Source organism: Aquarana catesbeiana, linkage group LG09, assembly GCF_042186555.1.
Source record: "Aquarana catesbeiana isolate 2022-GZ linkage group LG09, ASM4218655v1, whole genome shotgun sequence".
Lineage (NCBI taxonomy): Eukaryota > Metazoa > Chordata > Amphibia > Anura > Ranidae > Aquarana > Aquarana catesbeiana.
In genome coordinates this window covers 217,169,104-217,182,496 of record NC_133332.1, presented here as the reverse complement: position 1 = coordinate 217,182,496, position 13,393 = coordinate 217,169,104, and the positions used below count along the sequence as shown (strand labels likewise).

At 41.9% G+C, this 13,393-nt stretch overlaps 1 protein-coding gene across 1 annotated transcript; it reads right to left on the bottom strand.

Moving 5' to 3' along the window:
* Positions 1-1,841: 1,841 nt before the first annotated feature.
* Positions 1,842-11,914, bottom strand: LOC141108265 (glutamine synthetase). The gene is made up of 7 exons (XM_073599699.1): positions 11,778-11,914; positions 9,062-9,243; positions 7,200-7,361; positions 6,008-6,154; positions 4,661-4,788; positions 4,051-4,250; positions 1,842-2,868 (listed from the first exon to the last, which is right to left on the bottom strand). Exons 2-7 carry the CDS (start codon positions 9,225-9,227, stop codon positions 2,547-2,549), a joined length of 1,125 nt encoding a protein of 374 aa, XP_073455800.1. The 5' UTR covers positions 9,228-9,243; positions 11,778-11,914; the 3' UTR covers positions 1,842-2,546.
* Positions 11,915-13,393: the final 1,479 nt, after the last annotated feature.

Below are 13,393 nucleotides of genomic sequence, written 5' to 3'. Positions count from 1 at the left end.
CAGAATGAGGAGGAGCTGACCATCCACATTGAGGGAAAGATTGGTGTTATCAGAGAGGAAGTATTATCCAATGTGGACAGGGCTGCATTCATTAGCACTGAACTTCATACTCAGTCAACATTAACCTTATAATCCATATGCTGCTAGTATTAGTAAATAGGTAGGTACTGTATCTCATTTATAGGTTAACAATTCTACAGTTACTTTCCATGCCTAGGCATACTAGGAGTCTTCGGGGGGGGGGGGGGGTCTCAGCTAAGCACACCCCCACATCAAGATGGCCACAGACAGAAATGCTAGGAGGCGATTTTCCAGTGATTTCTCTGAAAAACAAAAAACGGGGCTTGGAGACAGACGGATGGTTGCTTGAAACAAAATTAAGTAGTGTTTTTAGTGCTCGGATGACATGTAGTTTAGGAACTCCTTTAGTGGTAAAAGGTTGTCTGGGAAGGAAGGCGGGGAGGGGAGTACCCAGATGTAGTTTAAAAACTGAACAGACTTGGTTGGGCCAAGATTGTGTGATTTTCTTTCCTGCAACCGCATGAAGAGGGAGGGAAGACACACACCACTGCAATAAATGCACATTATGTTATGTGCAATACAAAAAAAAACAGCCTTTGGATCTGACAATACACAGCATTTTTGTGGACTGAGCCCTGCATCTTATTCAGCTACTCTACCACTTCCAATCGCCACAGCATATATAGGAATTCTTCTGTACCCCAAATACACAAAGGTACCCAAAACAAGTCATGTTCCTGATATGCATCTGTGCTACCATATACTTGTGTAAAAATCCATTTGACTCCCTTTGTGTGAAATATACCTGGGGTTTCAAACAGTCCCTCTGCTTTCCCCATTTCAAACTGAACACGCTGGGCATCCATCCCAACACACACACACACCTTGCAGGCTATTTTGCAAAGAAAGCACATCTTTTGCAGCAAATATATATGTGCATTTTTTTGTAAAGAGGTACAGGTTGTGGAAATCCTAATGCTCACCACAAACTCAGATTTGGCCAAATTATATATTAGGGTGCTATACAAGTCAGTACCAACATGTTCAGCCAGCCAAGTTAAAAAGCAGTTTCTCCAAATCGCAGCATGTGTTCCTAAAGCACCAGAGGTCGGAACCATGAAAACCGGAAGGGAGATTGATGCGGGCGAGCAATAAACTTGTTGCGCTATGATATACATTCTGCTTCTCTCGATCTTCTTTGGTAAATCAATGTCGGGAGATATTTCTTGAGCTGAGAGTCACCCTCTTCAGATACATATGGATACCCAAGGAATCTGATGGTTACAAAGCTCATTTTACCTAGACATTTGTAGAGTTTGTATTTCTCCCACACGATTGATGGTGGAGCACGGATAACCAGGATTACTTGCCACTGCACATTTATCTTTTTACCATGGTGTTTGGATTTTTCCTGAGGACTTTTTTCACGATTTATTGTGGAACATTATCTTGCACTAAATGAATATATAGATCTGCTTTTTTGTTTCTATAATAAAAAGGTCCTTTAATACTGGAGTAAAGTAGTTTGACAGGTATTGGCATTATACTGTATGTATACTATGCAGCTACAAAGTCCATGGTCCTGGGTGGATAGAGTGGAATCCAAATGCAGCCACCACACAATGGTGGGTTTCACAGCTAGCTACTGACAGAACAAACCCCCGCGCCCCCCCCCCCCCCCCAAAAAAAATTTTTTTACAGAAAATATATCTACCAGCACTAGAAAAATGGTCACCAACATTCAGAGCAAAGAGTTGGCACATCTTCACAATTTGTTGCTTGGCCTATATTCCTGTCCACTCATTAACAAACACAGGTGGTTGATTTTTTCCCGGCTTTATTCAAGTGATAAAAACCCAAAAACAGTCACATGTTATTACACAGTTTACAATAAAAACCTCTTTCGAGGAACTTTAGTTCAGACCCAAACATGATTGTACTGGAGCTTTTAAAAAAATAACACCCCACAAGTAAGATGAGGTATTATGGGATCCTTAAAAACAAAAAAAGCACAACCCCCCTGCTGCCCAGCAGGTTGATGGTCCTTGTAGGTCACATATTAAAAACCCGTTTAAGGAGTGCAGTTATTAGCCACTCCCTTCGTTAAAAGGAATTCTGAAAATAAGCCATCCCACTGGCTTTCAGTCTATAATGATCAATGCCCTCTACCTTCCAAAGTGGAAGAAACTGTACAGAAAGATTAGTAAAGAACAGATTAAAACAGTGGAGCAGGTTTACCAGCCAGCCTTGCTTTCGCTCTCAGCTAATTTGTCTCTGGACACAGTTGCAGTCTTTCCCTTAAGGACTAGACGTATCAGATTGTGGTTTTTTGTTTAATGAAGCTGGCCATGTCAGCCACTCTTTAGGGAAAGACAAGAGTGGGCATTACAGACACCCTGGAAACATTTTTTTCTGCCAGAGACAACTTGGCTGTGAGCCTGCAGCTGAGCTGACCAACCCACTAAAGGCTGAGATGGAAGATGCAAAAATGGATGGAATCTACTGGGTGGGTCCAGCCCCCACATTTAATTCTTAGAGTAGTCTTTAGTTTCACTTCCCGTTTCATTCAGAAGGGTCGTCCTGGCCAAGGCCTCAGTAACAGCGTAGGGGTCACAGTTGGCTGCTGGGCGGCGATCTTCGAAGTAGCCGAAGCCTTCCTGTCCGACCTGGCGTGGGATACGAATACTGGCACCACGGTTGGCCACACCAGCTGAAAATTCATGAATGCTGGAGGTTTCATGCTGTCCTGTCAGTCGTCGAGAATTGTCCTTTCCACCTCGTGGGTCGTAGACACAGATGTGGTAGTCGTGACGCTTTCCTAGTTTCTCAATGGCATCTTCAATGTGTCTGGCGGGACAGTAAGGAAATGCTGAATCAAACTGGTGTGTTAACAGGTCATTGTATAATCTCAATAGAACACCATTAAATATGGATAGAATTGGTCACTGCCAACACTAAGGGCTTTGTCATTTAGTAATAATGTGAAATAGTGAACTATTCTATGGTTTGTGAAAATAGAACATTCATCAAATGAGACTACTGCATGTAATAAATAGAGTATATAAGATAAGGATTACTGTAAAAATGGTAACAAAATAAAGCACTAGTTTTTATCAACATCTTGGCTCCATTGATAGAGAGCAACATTAATTATGATAGATTAGTATTCTTAAGGGTCGGTTTAAAGTATATACTATCCATCTCAGGAGTGTAAATTCTAGGCTGCCATTGCTGGCCCTCTACTGAAAATACTAGTTGCTGCGATGACATCACTCCCATGCATGCACACGGGAGCCGCCGGTCACAGCATGACTTAAGAAAGGGCGCCAGCGGCCTGTTTCTTCAGTGTGCATGCGCCATCAGCAGCATATACTGAAAATTTCTCTCCTAAAATTGCAGTTTAGGAGATATTCCAGGTACCTACAGGCAAGCCTGGTTATAGGCTTACCTGTAGGTAAAAGTGGTGTAACAGGATTTACCACCACTTTAAGGGTCACCAACTCAATGTAAAGAAGCCAAGTATCAGCATTTTCAGAAATAGGAGACTACAGGTTTACTGCATAAAATCCCCAGTTATATCTTGGGATTTTTTTTTTTTTTTTTTACTGTGGCATACAAAAGCAGAGACCAAAAAGATAGGTTTAAACCAGGGGGCTCCAAACTTTTGAAACAAAAAAGGACCAGTTTACTGCCCCTCAGACTTTAGGGGAGGGCCAGACTGGCCAGTGGGAGTAGAAAATTGTGGAAGGAATAGTGCCCCATCTTTGGTGTCAGTGGGAAGCATAGCGTTATTGTTGGCATCAGTGGGAGGAATTGCTCCTAGTCATTGGTATCAGTGGGAGAAAAAAAAAAATAGTGCCAAGGGCCAGATAAAAAAGGTAGGCAAAGGGCCGCAGGTTGTAGACCACTGGTTTAAACCATTTTCAACTGGGGCCCAATAGTTTTATTTTTCTTTTTAACATGATTGTGTAGGCTTTTAGAAGCATTGCTGGTTTCTTCCAGCCCCAAAAAGTTGTCTGAGAGACTCACTTCAGTCCTCCTTCCTTCCGCATGTCTTCCGTGCTGTAGTTTGTGTGACACCCAGCTCCGTTCCAGTTGCCAGTCATGGGTTTTGGGTCCAGCGTTGCCACAACACCAAAGTCCTCACATACTCTGTGTAGGATGAAGCGAGCCATCCAAAGGTGGTCTCCCATATTAATCCCTTCACAGGGTCCAACTTGAAACTCCCACTATAGAAAAGATAAAAGAATTTAACTAAAAACAGTTTGCACGTCACATGGAAATTTAGTCCTATCCATCTCGGGCAAAGCAGACTTTCAATTGTTTTAGGGTCCATTTAGATCTGTGTGAATAGACATGAGTCTATGTGCATCTAGATATAAAAGTTTCCCCAATGTGCTTTTCATTAGAATTTAGAGCAGATCGGGTTAACCACCATTGACCAAGGCAAAATAGTTGTTGCCAATGCATCAAAATGCATGTTATGTGTGGCCATTGGCTTCTATGAATCTGCCAATGTAAAGCAATTGGAGGAAAAAAATATTGCTGGACACATTTAGGGTTTCAAAACATGAATAGTAATAGTGGAAATGGGCCCTCACAGATTGTCAGGATTTTAGAGTGGGTCATTTATCCTTACCTGTGATGGCATAACTTCTGCGTTTGTGCCACAGATTTTGATGCCAGCATACAAGCAGGCTTTGTAGTGGCATTCCACAATATCCCTTCCATAGACTTTGTCTGCACCGACTCCACAGTAATAGGGACCTGAAGGGGACACCAAAGGCCATCAGTTCTAAAGCAAAAATAGTCAGGTGAGTTTTAATTCAATCTACAAAACACTTTTAAACGTGGAGATCTGTGGCCATTTCAGCCTCTGGTCTCAATGTACAAACTTCAGTCATCCAGCAACAGCTCAAAATAGCACAATTCTCATTTAATCCAAAGTTATGCTTTGATGAAATGCTCTGGATAATTGTAATTTTGATGGCCAGAATATTTGCAAACACTGAGAATAAACTTCAGATAACCATTTCCTGCTGTAGGAAGCTCTGCTAAAGCCCTGTAAACAATGGTGCCTTGGGACCACAATTCAGCAGCTATCCATTTATGAAACCGTGGCTTACTAGTCACTGGTCCTGGTTTGAAATCCTGGGCTCAACCCAGAATTTGTAGATTTTTTTTTTTTTCTCCACATCTACATCAGTTAGACTTTGTAGGGGCATTAGAACAGATTCCAAGGGACTCCAAATGTTAGAATTCTGGAGAAATTTAATAGAAACTACCTATAACATAAAGCCAGGATTGCAATTACTTGAATTGAGACCTTAAATTGTCTACAATCCTTAACATCAGATTGTCACAAGTACAATGTGGACTCCACAACACAAACGACACTCAACATTTACACAGCTAATAGCCCCATCAGCCGCTAATGAGGACAGGAGAGTGATTAAACGCCCTGAAGTAGTCACATGAGCTGCACAGGACAGATGGCACTTCTGTTATCCCTCAACATTCAGGAGTCCCAAGATCTGCCAAGGACCTTGGGTACCAAGAATCCCCCCCCCCCCCCGGCTTTTCATTATATTAATCTTTCTAACCATACCCAGCTTAATCCTGAGCACAAGATCTTTATAGCTACAGAACAGAATGGCTGCTAGAACAATCCCCAACCTGAATATTTTTGTAGTGCAACAGGCATATTCACCTTTTGTATTAAACAAAACAAAGTGCACTAGTATTGCAAAGAAGAATCTGTTTTTGTTTCTTCTTTACAATGGAATATTACAGGCGCAATTCACAGGCTCCTGTAGGATTATTCCTCCAGCCTCAGGTCCAACTGTATGTATGGAGCTGGAGGAAGGCAACTTCAAAAGCAGAGGTCACCGTTATGATGAGCCATTGAGAGCTATATGTTCCTCTGCCATGTAAATTTCTGATTTACAGTTTAACAAAACCATAAAAAAAAAAAAAAAAATCTAACCTTGTGGTCCTGGGAAACCATTTTCAGGCCAGCCATATGGATGTCCATTAATACCAAGAAGAGTATACTCTTGTTCCATGCCAAACCATGGGTGTTGATCAGCCACCATGTCCATGATTTGCCGACATGTGTGACGCAGGTTGGTTTCTGGAAGGAGAAAAATTAAAGTCAATAAAGTTCCATCAGTGGATCTGCCAAAGTAAACGCTAAAGTTGTGTACACTGAACAAGGGTGAGGTCTGCATCTCTACAATGTGATGACGTCAAAGGGCACACCTTTCCGACAAGCTGCACAGCAAAGTTTTTTCCTTTGATTCAAAAAACCCAATACAATACATGTATGTTACCACTTTAGGCTTCAGGAGTATTCTGCAAGCCCCCTTTAATACCATCTTCAATCAAGACCCCCAGTTAGCACTTTATACATACAGAAAACTATTTCATCAGCCCTTCCCACCTCTGAAAAGGCCTACATTCCCTGCCACAATGTGGCCATGTGACAATTAACCAACACCAATTAACTCAAAAGAATGTTCTAGATTGTGGGGTGGGGGGGGGGGGGGGGGAAATGGCACTTTGGGGGAATCTAAACTCCAGTACAGCATAACATGAACACTTGTTGCTAAACCTATAAAAACCTTTTAAATATTGATGAGCGACTATACAAGTCATGTTGCAAAGATTTCTGGACCGTCAAGTAGACATCACTCAAAGCCAACATAGTTTGGAATTTTAGAACTGTACAAAGTGCTTTTTGCTGTGTGGGAACCTACCAAGCACCTTTCCAAAACATAGAAGGCAATCAATCACCATTTCTACTACCCAGTCTAAACAGTGGAATTGCTCAGCAATGTTCTAGTGATGCCAGAAATCTCTCCAAAAGTGGAGATTTAAGGTCCCAAGAGCTCCAAAAAGTACTGCAATCCTTGCAAAAACAGCAGCATGTGCTCAGTATTTTATATACTCTGCACCACAGTAAATAAATTTGGAACCCTTTCAGGGAAACCTTTAGAAGGTGAACAGACACTATGCCATAACGAGTATCCCCCGACTACAGATGCTTGTTATCACCACATAGGAATTTAGAAATTGCCAACTAAGCAATACTAGATGTAATTATAGAGCTACCAGTGGTCAGTTTAAATGTCCCATGTTTACAGATATTTTAAAATTCTGCTACAGTGGTACTGTACCTGCTGCTTTTCGGTTGTATTTTAGGACCTCACACATGACTAGCTTGTTGGGGTCCAGGCAAAAAGGGTCACGAAACATCTGGACAGGGACAAGGTACATGTCACTGTTGGAGCCCTCAGCTTGATATGTGCTTGAGCCATCAAAGTTCCATTCTGGGACCTCTAATGGAAGAAGAGGAATAAGAGTTAGCAGGAATACCAGATTAGAGATCACATGGCAGAGGAGAGGACAATATTCAGATTACATCTTATCACCTTTGAGGCACATTAATACATTTTCCTGGTTAGTCATTTTTGCTACACAATCTGTTATTTCAAGGGTTGAATAAAACATTCATTGAGCCTTTCAAGAGTGCTGATGAAGGTCTTTCGCCTCCTCCCTCCCCCCCCTCCAAGAGAGTCAACCCATGTAAAGTGGATGTTTCCATGGATGCAAAATAAACAGTTTCTTGGAAAACATGGAAGAGATCAAATTCTAGCTCTGCATACTCCACTTTAGGCCTCATGCACACATAAACCGCTGCTTTTACAGGAGTTTTGAATTAGTCTTTTTCCTCTAAAATGCCCCTCTATGTTAATCGGTATCCACGCACACGGAGGAGGAGTAGAGGCAGGGGCATTTAGAGTTAAAATGGGGGAGGGAAAAAAAAAAAAAAAAAAAAAGGCACAAAGCACTTTAACATGCATTGTAATGGCTAGAATTCTGGCTAATAGAATGCATTAAATGCCAGATGCAGAAACGTGCATGAATGCACATGCAAGAATAAGTCTTTACTGCAGCCTAACTCCTGTATGAGAAATGGATCATAAGAAAACTGTGCATGAAGCCTTAAAGACTTGATCCTTCTACTGCATAGCCATTCCAGAACATTTTTGTGAACTGGAACATTGGAGTCCAACATAAAGCCTATAGGCTTTGTCGTAACCCATCGGTCACCCAATGATAATTTTGGGTGGATTATCTGCATGCTGCACTCTCTTCTAGAAAGAATGAACAAGTTTTACCCTTGTTCAAAGTCTAGTTTTGGCTTATCCGACTGCCTTTATCCCCCCACTCCCCAAATGAATCATTGTTGTAAGGTGTTTCCACCTCATCCCCTGCCTCTCACTAAGGACAGCACAATACTTCAGGTGGAAATAGGCATGACAACAGACACCTACAGCAATAGACTGCTAGAAACGCTTAGAACCTTAGTTTCAGGCCTACCCCAAAGCCAAGAACCTTGATGCAAATCCCATGCTGGGGTACACATCTTGAAATGCTAAAGTCTACACACATTCCATTATCTTTCCGGGCATTTGCTTCAAGAATAAAGGAAACAAAGCAAATGCATGTACAATGAGCATTAGCAACATACCTTACAACAGCATAGGCAGGAATAGGGCCCAACTGTACTGGACATGCGACTTCCAAGCTGCATTCTTGGTCAATGTGGGCAGCAATGATAGTGTGCCCGCAGGATCAGCTCTGCCATAAAGTTATTTATGGTATGCCAGAGCAAATGCTGCACTAAATCATTCTATGCCCCCAGGTCTTGTGTCAAATTGCACAATTTCTTGGAAAGAAAGTGCGGACTTTTAAAATCGTGGGAGGAGAGATCATAAATTGAATAAATCCCTTTGAACTGTGCATTAAAAAGCAAACCAACCCTCACTAGCAGATTTGGCTTTAACGCACTGCAATATCTAGCTGTATGGACAAGGTAAATCGTGATTGAAAGTCTTAGCATGCTTCGGAATGCACAAATGCCTGTGTGCTAAAGCGCCTTTGGAATTTTTACTTCAGAGTGCATCCAGATGTCCAGAAGTCGGAAGACCAGCAAGCTGTAAAAAAAAAAGTGGGGGAAGAGCTGCCATCTTACCTTCAATAGACTTGGGTTCATAGTCCAGGGTCTTGGTCTTGCAGCGGACTCCTTCTCCAGTGCCATCAATCCAGACGTAGGTCACCTGGACCATCCCCGCTTGGGGCAGCTTCATATACTGCTCCCTCACCCCCTTGTTGAGCCTGGAACTGTGTGACACAGACATGGTGGTGATTGCTGATCTAAAAAAAAAAAAAAAAAAAAAAAAAAAAAAAAAAAAAAAAATTTTTATACAGGATTTATATAGCGCCAACAGTTTGCGCAGCGCTTTACAATGAGACAGACAGTACAGTTACAATTTAATACAGGGGAAACCAGAGGGTCCTGCTCATTAGAGCTTACAATCTAGGAGGCAGTTTGTGGAGGAAACAGAAGTTTCCTGAAAATCTTATAAAAAACTGCAAGCCAGCAACATTCTTGTTGGCAGATCTGCAGTACCTTGCCATGCTGCCAACTACTAACCTGGAGCACAACAACCCACTATTGTCAAATTAGGGCCTCCCATTAAAAAGGGGAAAAAAAAGAAGAAAAAAAAAAAAAAAAAAGTGCTGCAGCATATAATTAGAAGTGCATCTAACAGTGCTTAGTCAACCTGCAAAGTCCCACAAATACCCGTTGAATCCCACCTAAAGAAACGTCCTTTGATGGGACAACAATGCTGCACTGTCCCTGAATTCAGAGTACAGTTGAAACTCATGTAGGGAGGGAAGAGGAGGGAGAGAGGGAAGAAGAGCATGACTTGTACTCAATATTCTCAAGCAATTCCATGATTGGCATGCATTAGGTTGGCCATACATGGATCAGCAGGACCCAGCCAAATTTTCAATCCATAGGCAGGCTAGTGGTACACGAGTCGATCTATTGGTTTGCTAGGGTGTGGATGGAAGCAAAAAACATTTCCTTCTGCTCAACAAGCAGATTTAATGAAAGGAGAACTATAGCAACTGCTTGCAAGAGAATCCAGCAGGCTGGTTGTACCCAAGTTGAGCGCTTAACTTAGTACATTCAGCCTGCCCATTAACAATTCAACTCTTAGGTGGTTCTGGCTAAACAGGCAAAGATTTGAACAGTGTATGGCTGGAATGGGATCTTTTGGTGTGGATGGCTTCCCCCACCACACAGTGTGAAGACAATTGCTGATTCCTCCGTCAGCATGGTCTGTGCTCATGGAGGAATTGTGTAAATTTCTTTCCTGCAGGTTGCGGGAAAAGAAAAGAAAAAAAAAAAAAAATTGTGCCATGTATGATCACCACAGGTTGACAGGGGAATCTGGTGTATGGCCGCCCTTACTGATAAAATCGAACCAATCCTTGATATGATCTGCCCAATCAGCAATGTGTAAAACATAGCTGGTATATCAAAAGTTCCTGCAGAAGTAAAGAAAGACAGTTCATAAACTGTCCCAGGGGATGGAGAAACGCCTGAAAACGTGCTAAACAGCTTCAGGATGATGGGACAAACTCAACATGGCCAATTATCTTCTAAAGAGACCACAAAATCAGCAGACACCCATCACAAGTCTTTACAGAGCTAATCTCCTGGAGAAGAATCAGATTTTCCATCCTGGGAGAACAGACAAAAAACTGGAACCAACTGGTTATTCAACTGCACAGCCAGGCACAGCAGTCCCCTACTGGTGGGGGGGGTGGGGGGGGATTAACCATTTGGAGCCCAGAGAGACTCAACTAACCTGATAAACAACTCCCATTGTTTTCAGCCTTCCCAACTAAGAAGCCCTACTATATAGAATGCAAGCTCTGCAGTACAAAACCATCATCACAAAAATCTATATACGGTCACCAGTAAATCCTTATCGATCCAATGATTTAGTTATATTAAAAATGAATAAGTAATAAAAATAGGAGTAAAAAAAAAAAAAACCCACACACACCACTCACCCCTTATCCTACACAGTTGTTACAATGTTTCTGGTCAGAGTTTGAATAACAAAAAGTTTAAGTAACAAATTAGGCACAGCATTGTTCTTTCAGTTTATATGTTGGGGGGAAAAAAACCCACATGCAGTAACACAAAGCAGAACTTTATATATGTGGAAAAAAAAAAAAATTATATATTCAGTATCCCAACAAAGCTCATTTTAATAAGAAATTCCAGCTGGCTCTTACATCAGACTTTGTATTGCCCAACAAGTCAAGTCCTGAAGGTTCAGAGCCAAATAAATAAGATCACAGCACAGGACAAAGGAGATAATCTGGCTGCAATCAATGGATAAGGTGCAAAACCAATTATTATTATTCTTCTTCAGGATTTATATAGCGCCAACAGTTTACGCAGCGCTTTACAATATAAAAGGGAGACAATACAGTTATAACACAACACAATAGGATTAAGAGGGCCCTGCTCAGAAGAGCTTACAATCTAATAACCAATAGGGGTAGATAAAGAGATAATAATAATAATAATAATAATAATAATAATAATTTTTTGTGTGTATGCAGAAAATGTATGAGCCAGCAGAGCCATCCACACAATGCTCTATGGAGCTCCTGGTTGGGGATCGCAGAGCTGCTTTGCTCACAATTCCCAATCAATGGACAGTGCAGTTCTCTCCTGGCACGTGGTCAGCAGGCAGAGGAAGATTTAATGATAGGAAGAATTCAGCAGCCTGTAGAGGATGGCTGGGCACAGGATGCCAGCGTGGCACATCACACCTCCCCCCACCACCACACATACAAGCGGTGAGCCCCAACATTACCTTATTAGCAGGGATGCAGCAGCGAGCCCCTCGTCCTCCGGGACTCAGATGTCACAGATTCACTGAAACTCCTCCGGGGGGGCTCCGCACACTCTTATAGTAGATGACAGGACACGCCCACACATCTGATGTAACTGGAAAGTAATGAGAAGGGCGTGGCCAGCGCGCTCACTGACCCGCCCACTGCTCTCTACAACAAAATCCACATTCCTGCTCTTTTCACGCTGTGATTTCCTCTTTTGCTTCAAGAACCAGAATACTGCCGTTCACTTTCCATATCCCTCCATTATTTATATCACTTTAATATTATTTACCACTTGACCCCCCCAGGGCAATTCTGACATTTCTCACATACATGTAAAAATGTGAATTTTTTGCTAGAAAGTGTCTCAGATCCCCAAAACATATATATTTTTAAGCGGAGATCCTGGAGAATAAAATGGTTGTTGTCCTTGAAGCAATCGGAGGCTCTAAAAACATGGCTCATCTGCACATTTTTAAAGTGGACCTTCACGCTAAGGCTCCATTCACAGTAGTAGGACTCCAAGGTTGTGTCTACTTTGGAGCGCAACTATGATGCAACTTTGGATGGGTGCGACTTGGATACAACTTTGGCTTTGACCAGTGATAATGGACAACTGCATTGTATAACATTCAGGAATGACTTTTACTCACAAAAGTTGCATGAAAGTATTACTTTCTTTTTCTTTAGTTTTATGTAGAGTGGAGAAGGATTAGAACACCTGTCAGGTTTATATTGCTGTGTCCCCATTAGGGAGATTCCCCCTCTCTATTTGTTCTGTTTACCATTATCATTGAAAATAAAAGTAAAAGAAAATCCCCAATTCTGGGTTGTCCCCAGAAAAGTAATAGAGGGCGAATCTTACAATGGGGACACTAGTTCTGGTGGTCTGCAAGGGATTCCCTTAATTTGCAGGCATTTCCTCTCACTTCTTGTTTTAGCTATGGGACAGGAAGTTAAGGTAAATCTCCCCAATGGGGCACAGATGGAAAAAATTAAGCAACAGGGGTTATAACCCACCCATAAGCCTCGTACACACAGTGCGATTGTTGGCCAACCGAGCATCTGATTTTTGTCAAAAGGGCGTGTGCCAGGATCTTGTCTTGCATACTAACGGTACACAATTGTCGTGCCACAAACATGAATGTAGTGACATAATACGAGGAATTTCAGCTCTTGTGCGCCACCCTTTGGGCACCTTCTGCTAATTTCGTGTTTGGTGAGCGGTGATTGCGAGCATGCGTGTTTGTATTCTCGACTTTTGTGTGACAGATTTGTGTACTGACCATACAAAAATCAGACGTCAAGCCGTTCGTTGTCCGCCAAAAATTTACTAGCCTGTCATCCAACATTTGTTGGCTGAAAGTTGGACAACAATTGTCAAAAGGAATGTACTAACAGTAAGATTTTAGGACAACAGTCTGTCAACAGACAATCCCCTGCCAACAATTGTAACGTGTGTACGAGGCTTTACTCTATCCAAAATGTTAAAAAAAAGTTTTGCCTAAAGTGCTACTTTAACATTGTCCTCAAGTTGCAGAAATTCGGACCAATGTAGTGCATTTCTCTACTTTGAAATGGCTACAACTTTAAG

What these genes read in the sequence shown, in the direction of transcription:
- LOC141108265 (XM_073599699.1), bottom strand. Translation starts at nt 9,227, where the DNA reads ATGTCTGTGTCACACAGTTCCAGGCTCAACAAGGGGGTGAGGGAGCAG. An exon ending in TGGTTTCCCAGGACCACAAG is followed by an intron (nt 4,789 to 6,007) that starts GTTAGATTTTTT and finishes TGTCCCCTTCAG; the next exon opens with GTCCCTATTACTGTGGAGTC. An exon ending in CGGAAGGAAGGAGGACTGAA is followed by an intron (nt 2,869 to 4,050) that starts GTGAGTCTCTCA and finishes CTGTCCCGCCAG; the next exon opens with ACACATTGAAGATGCCATTG.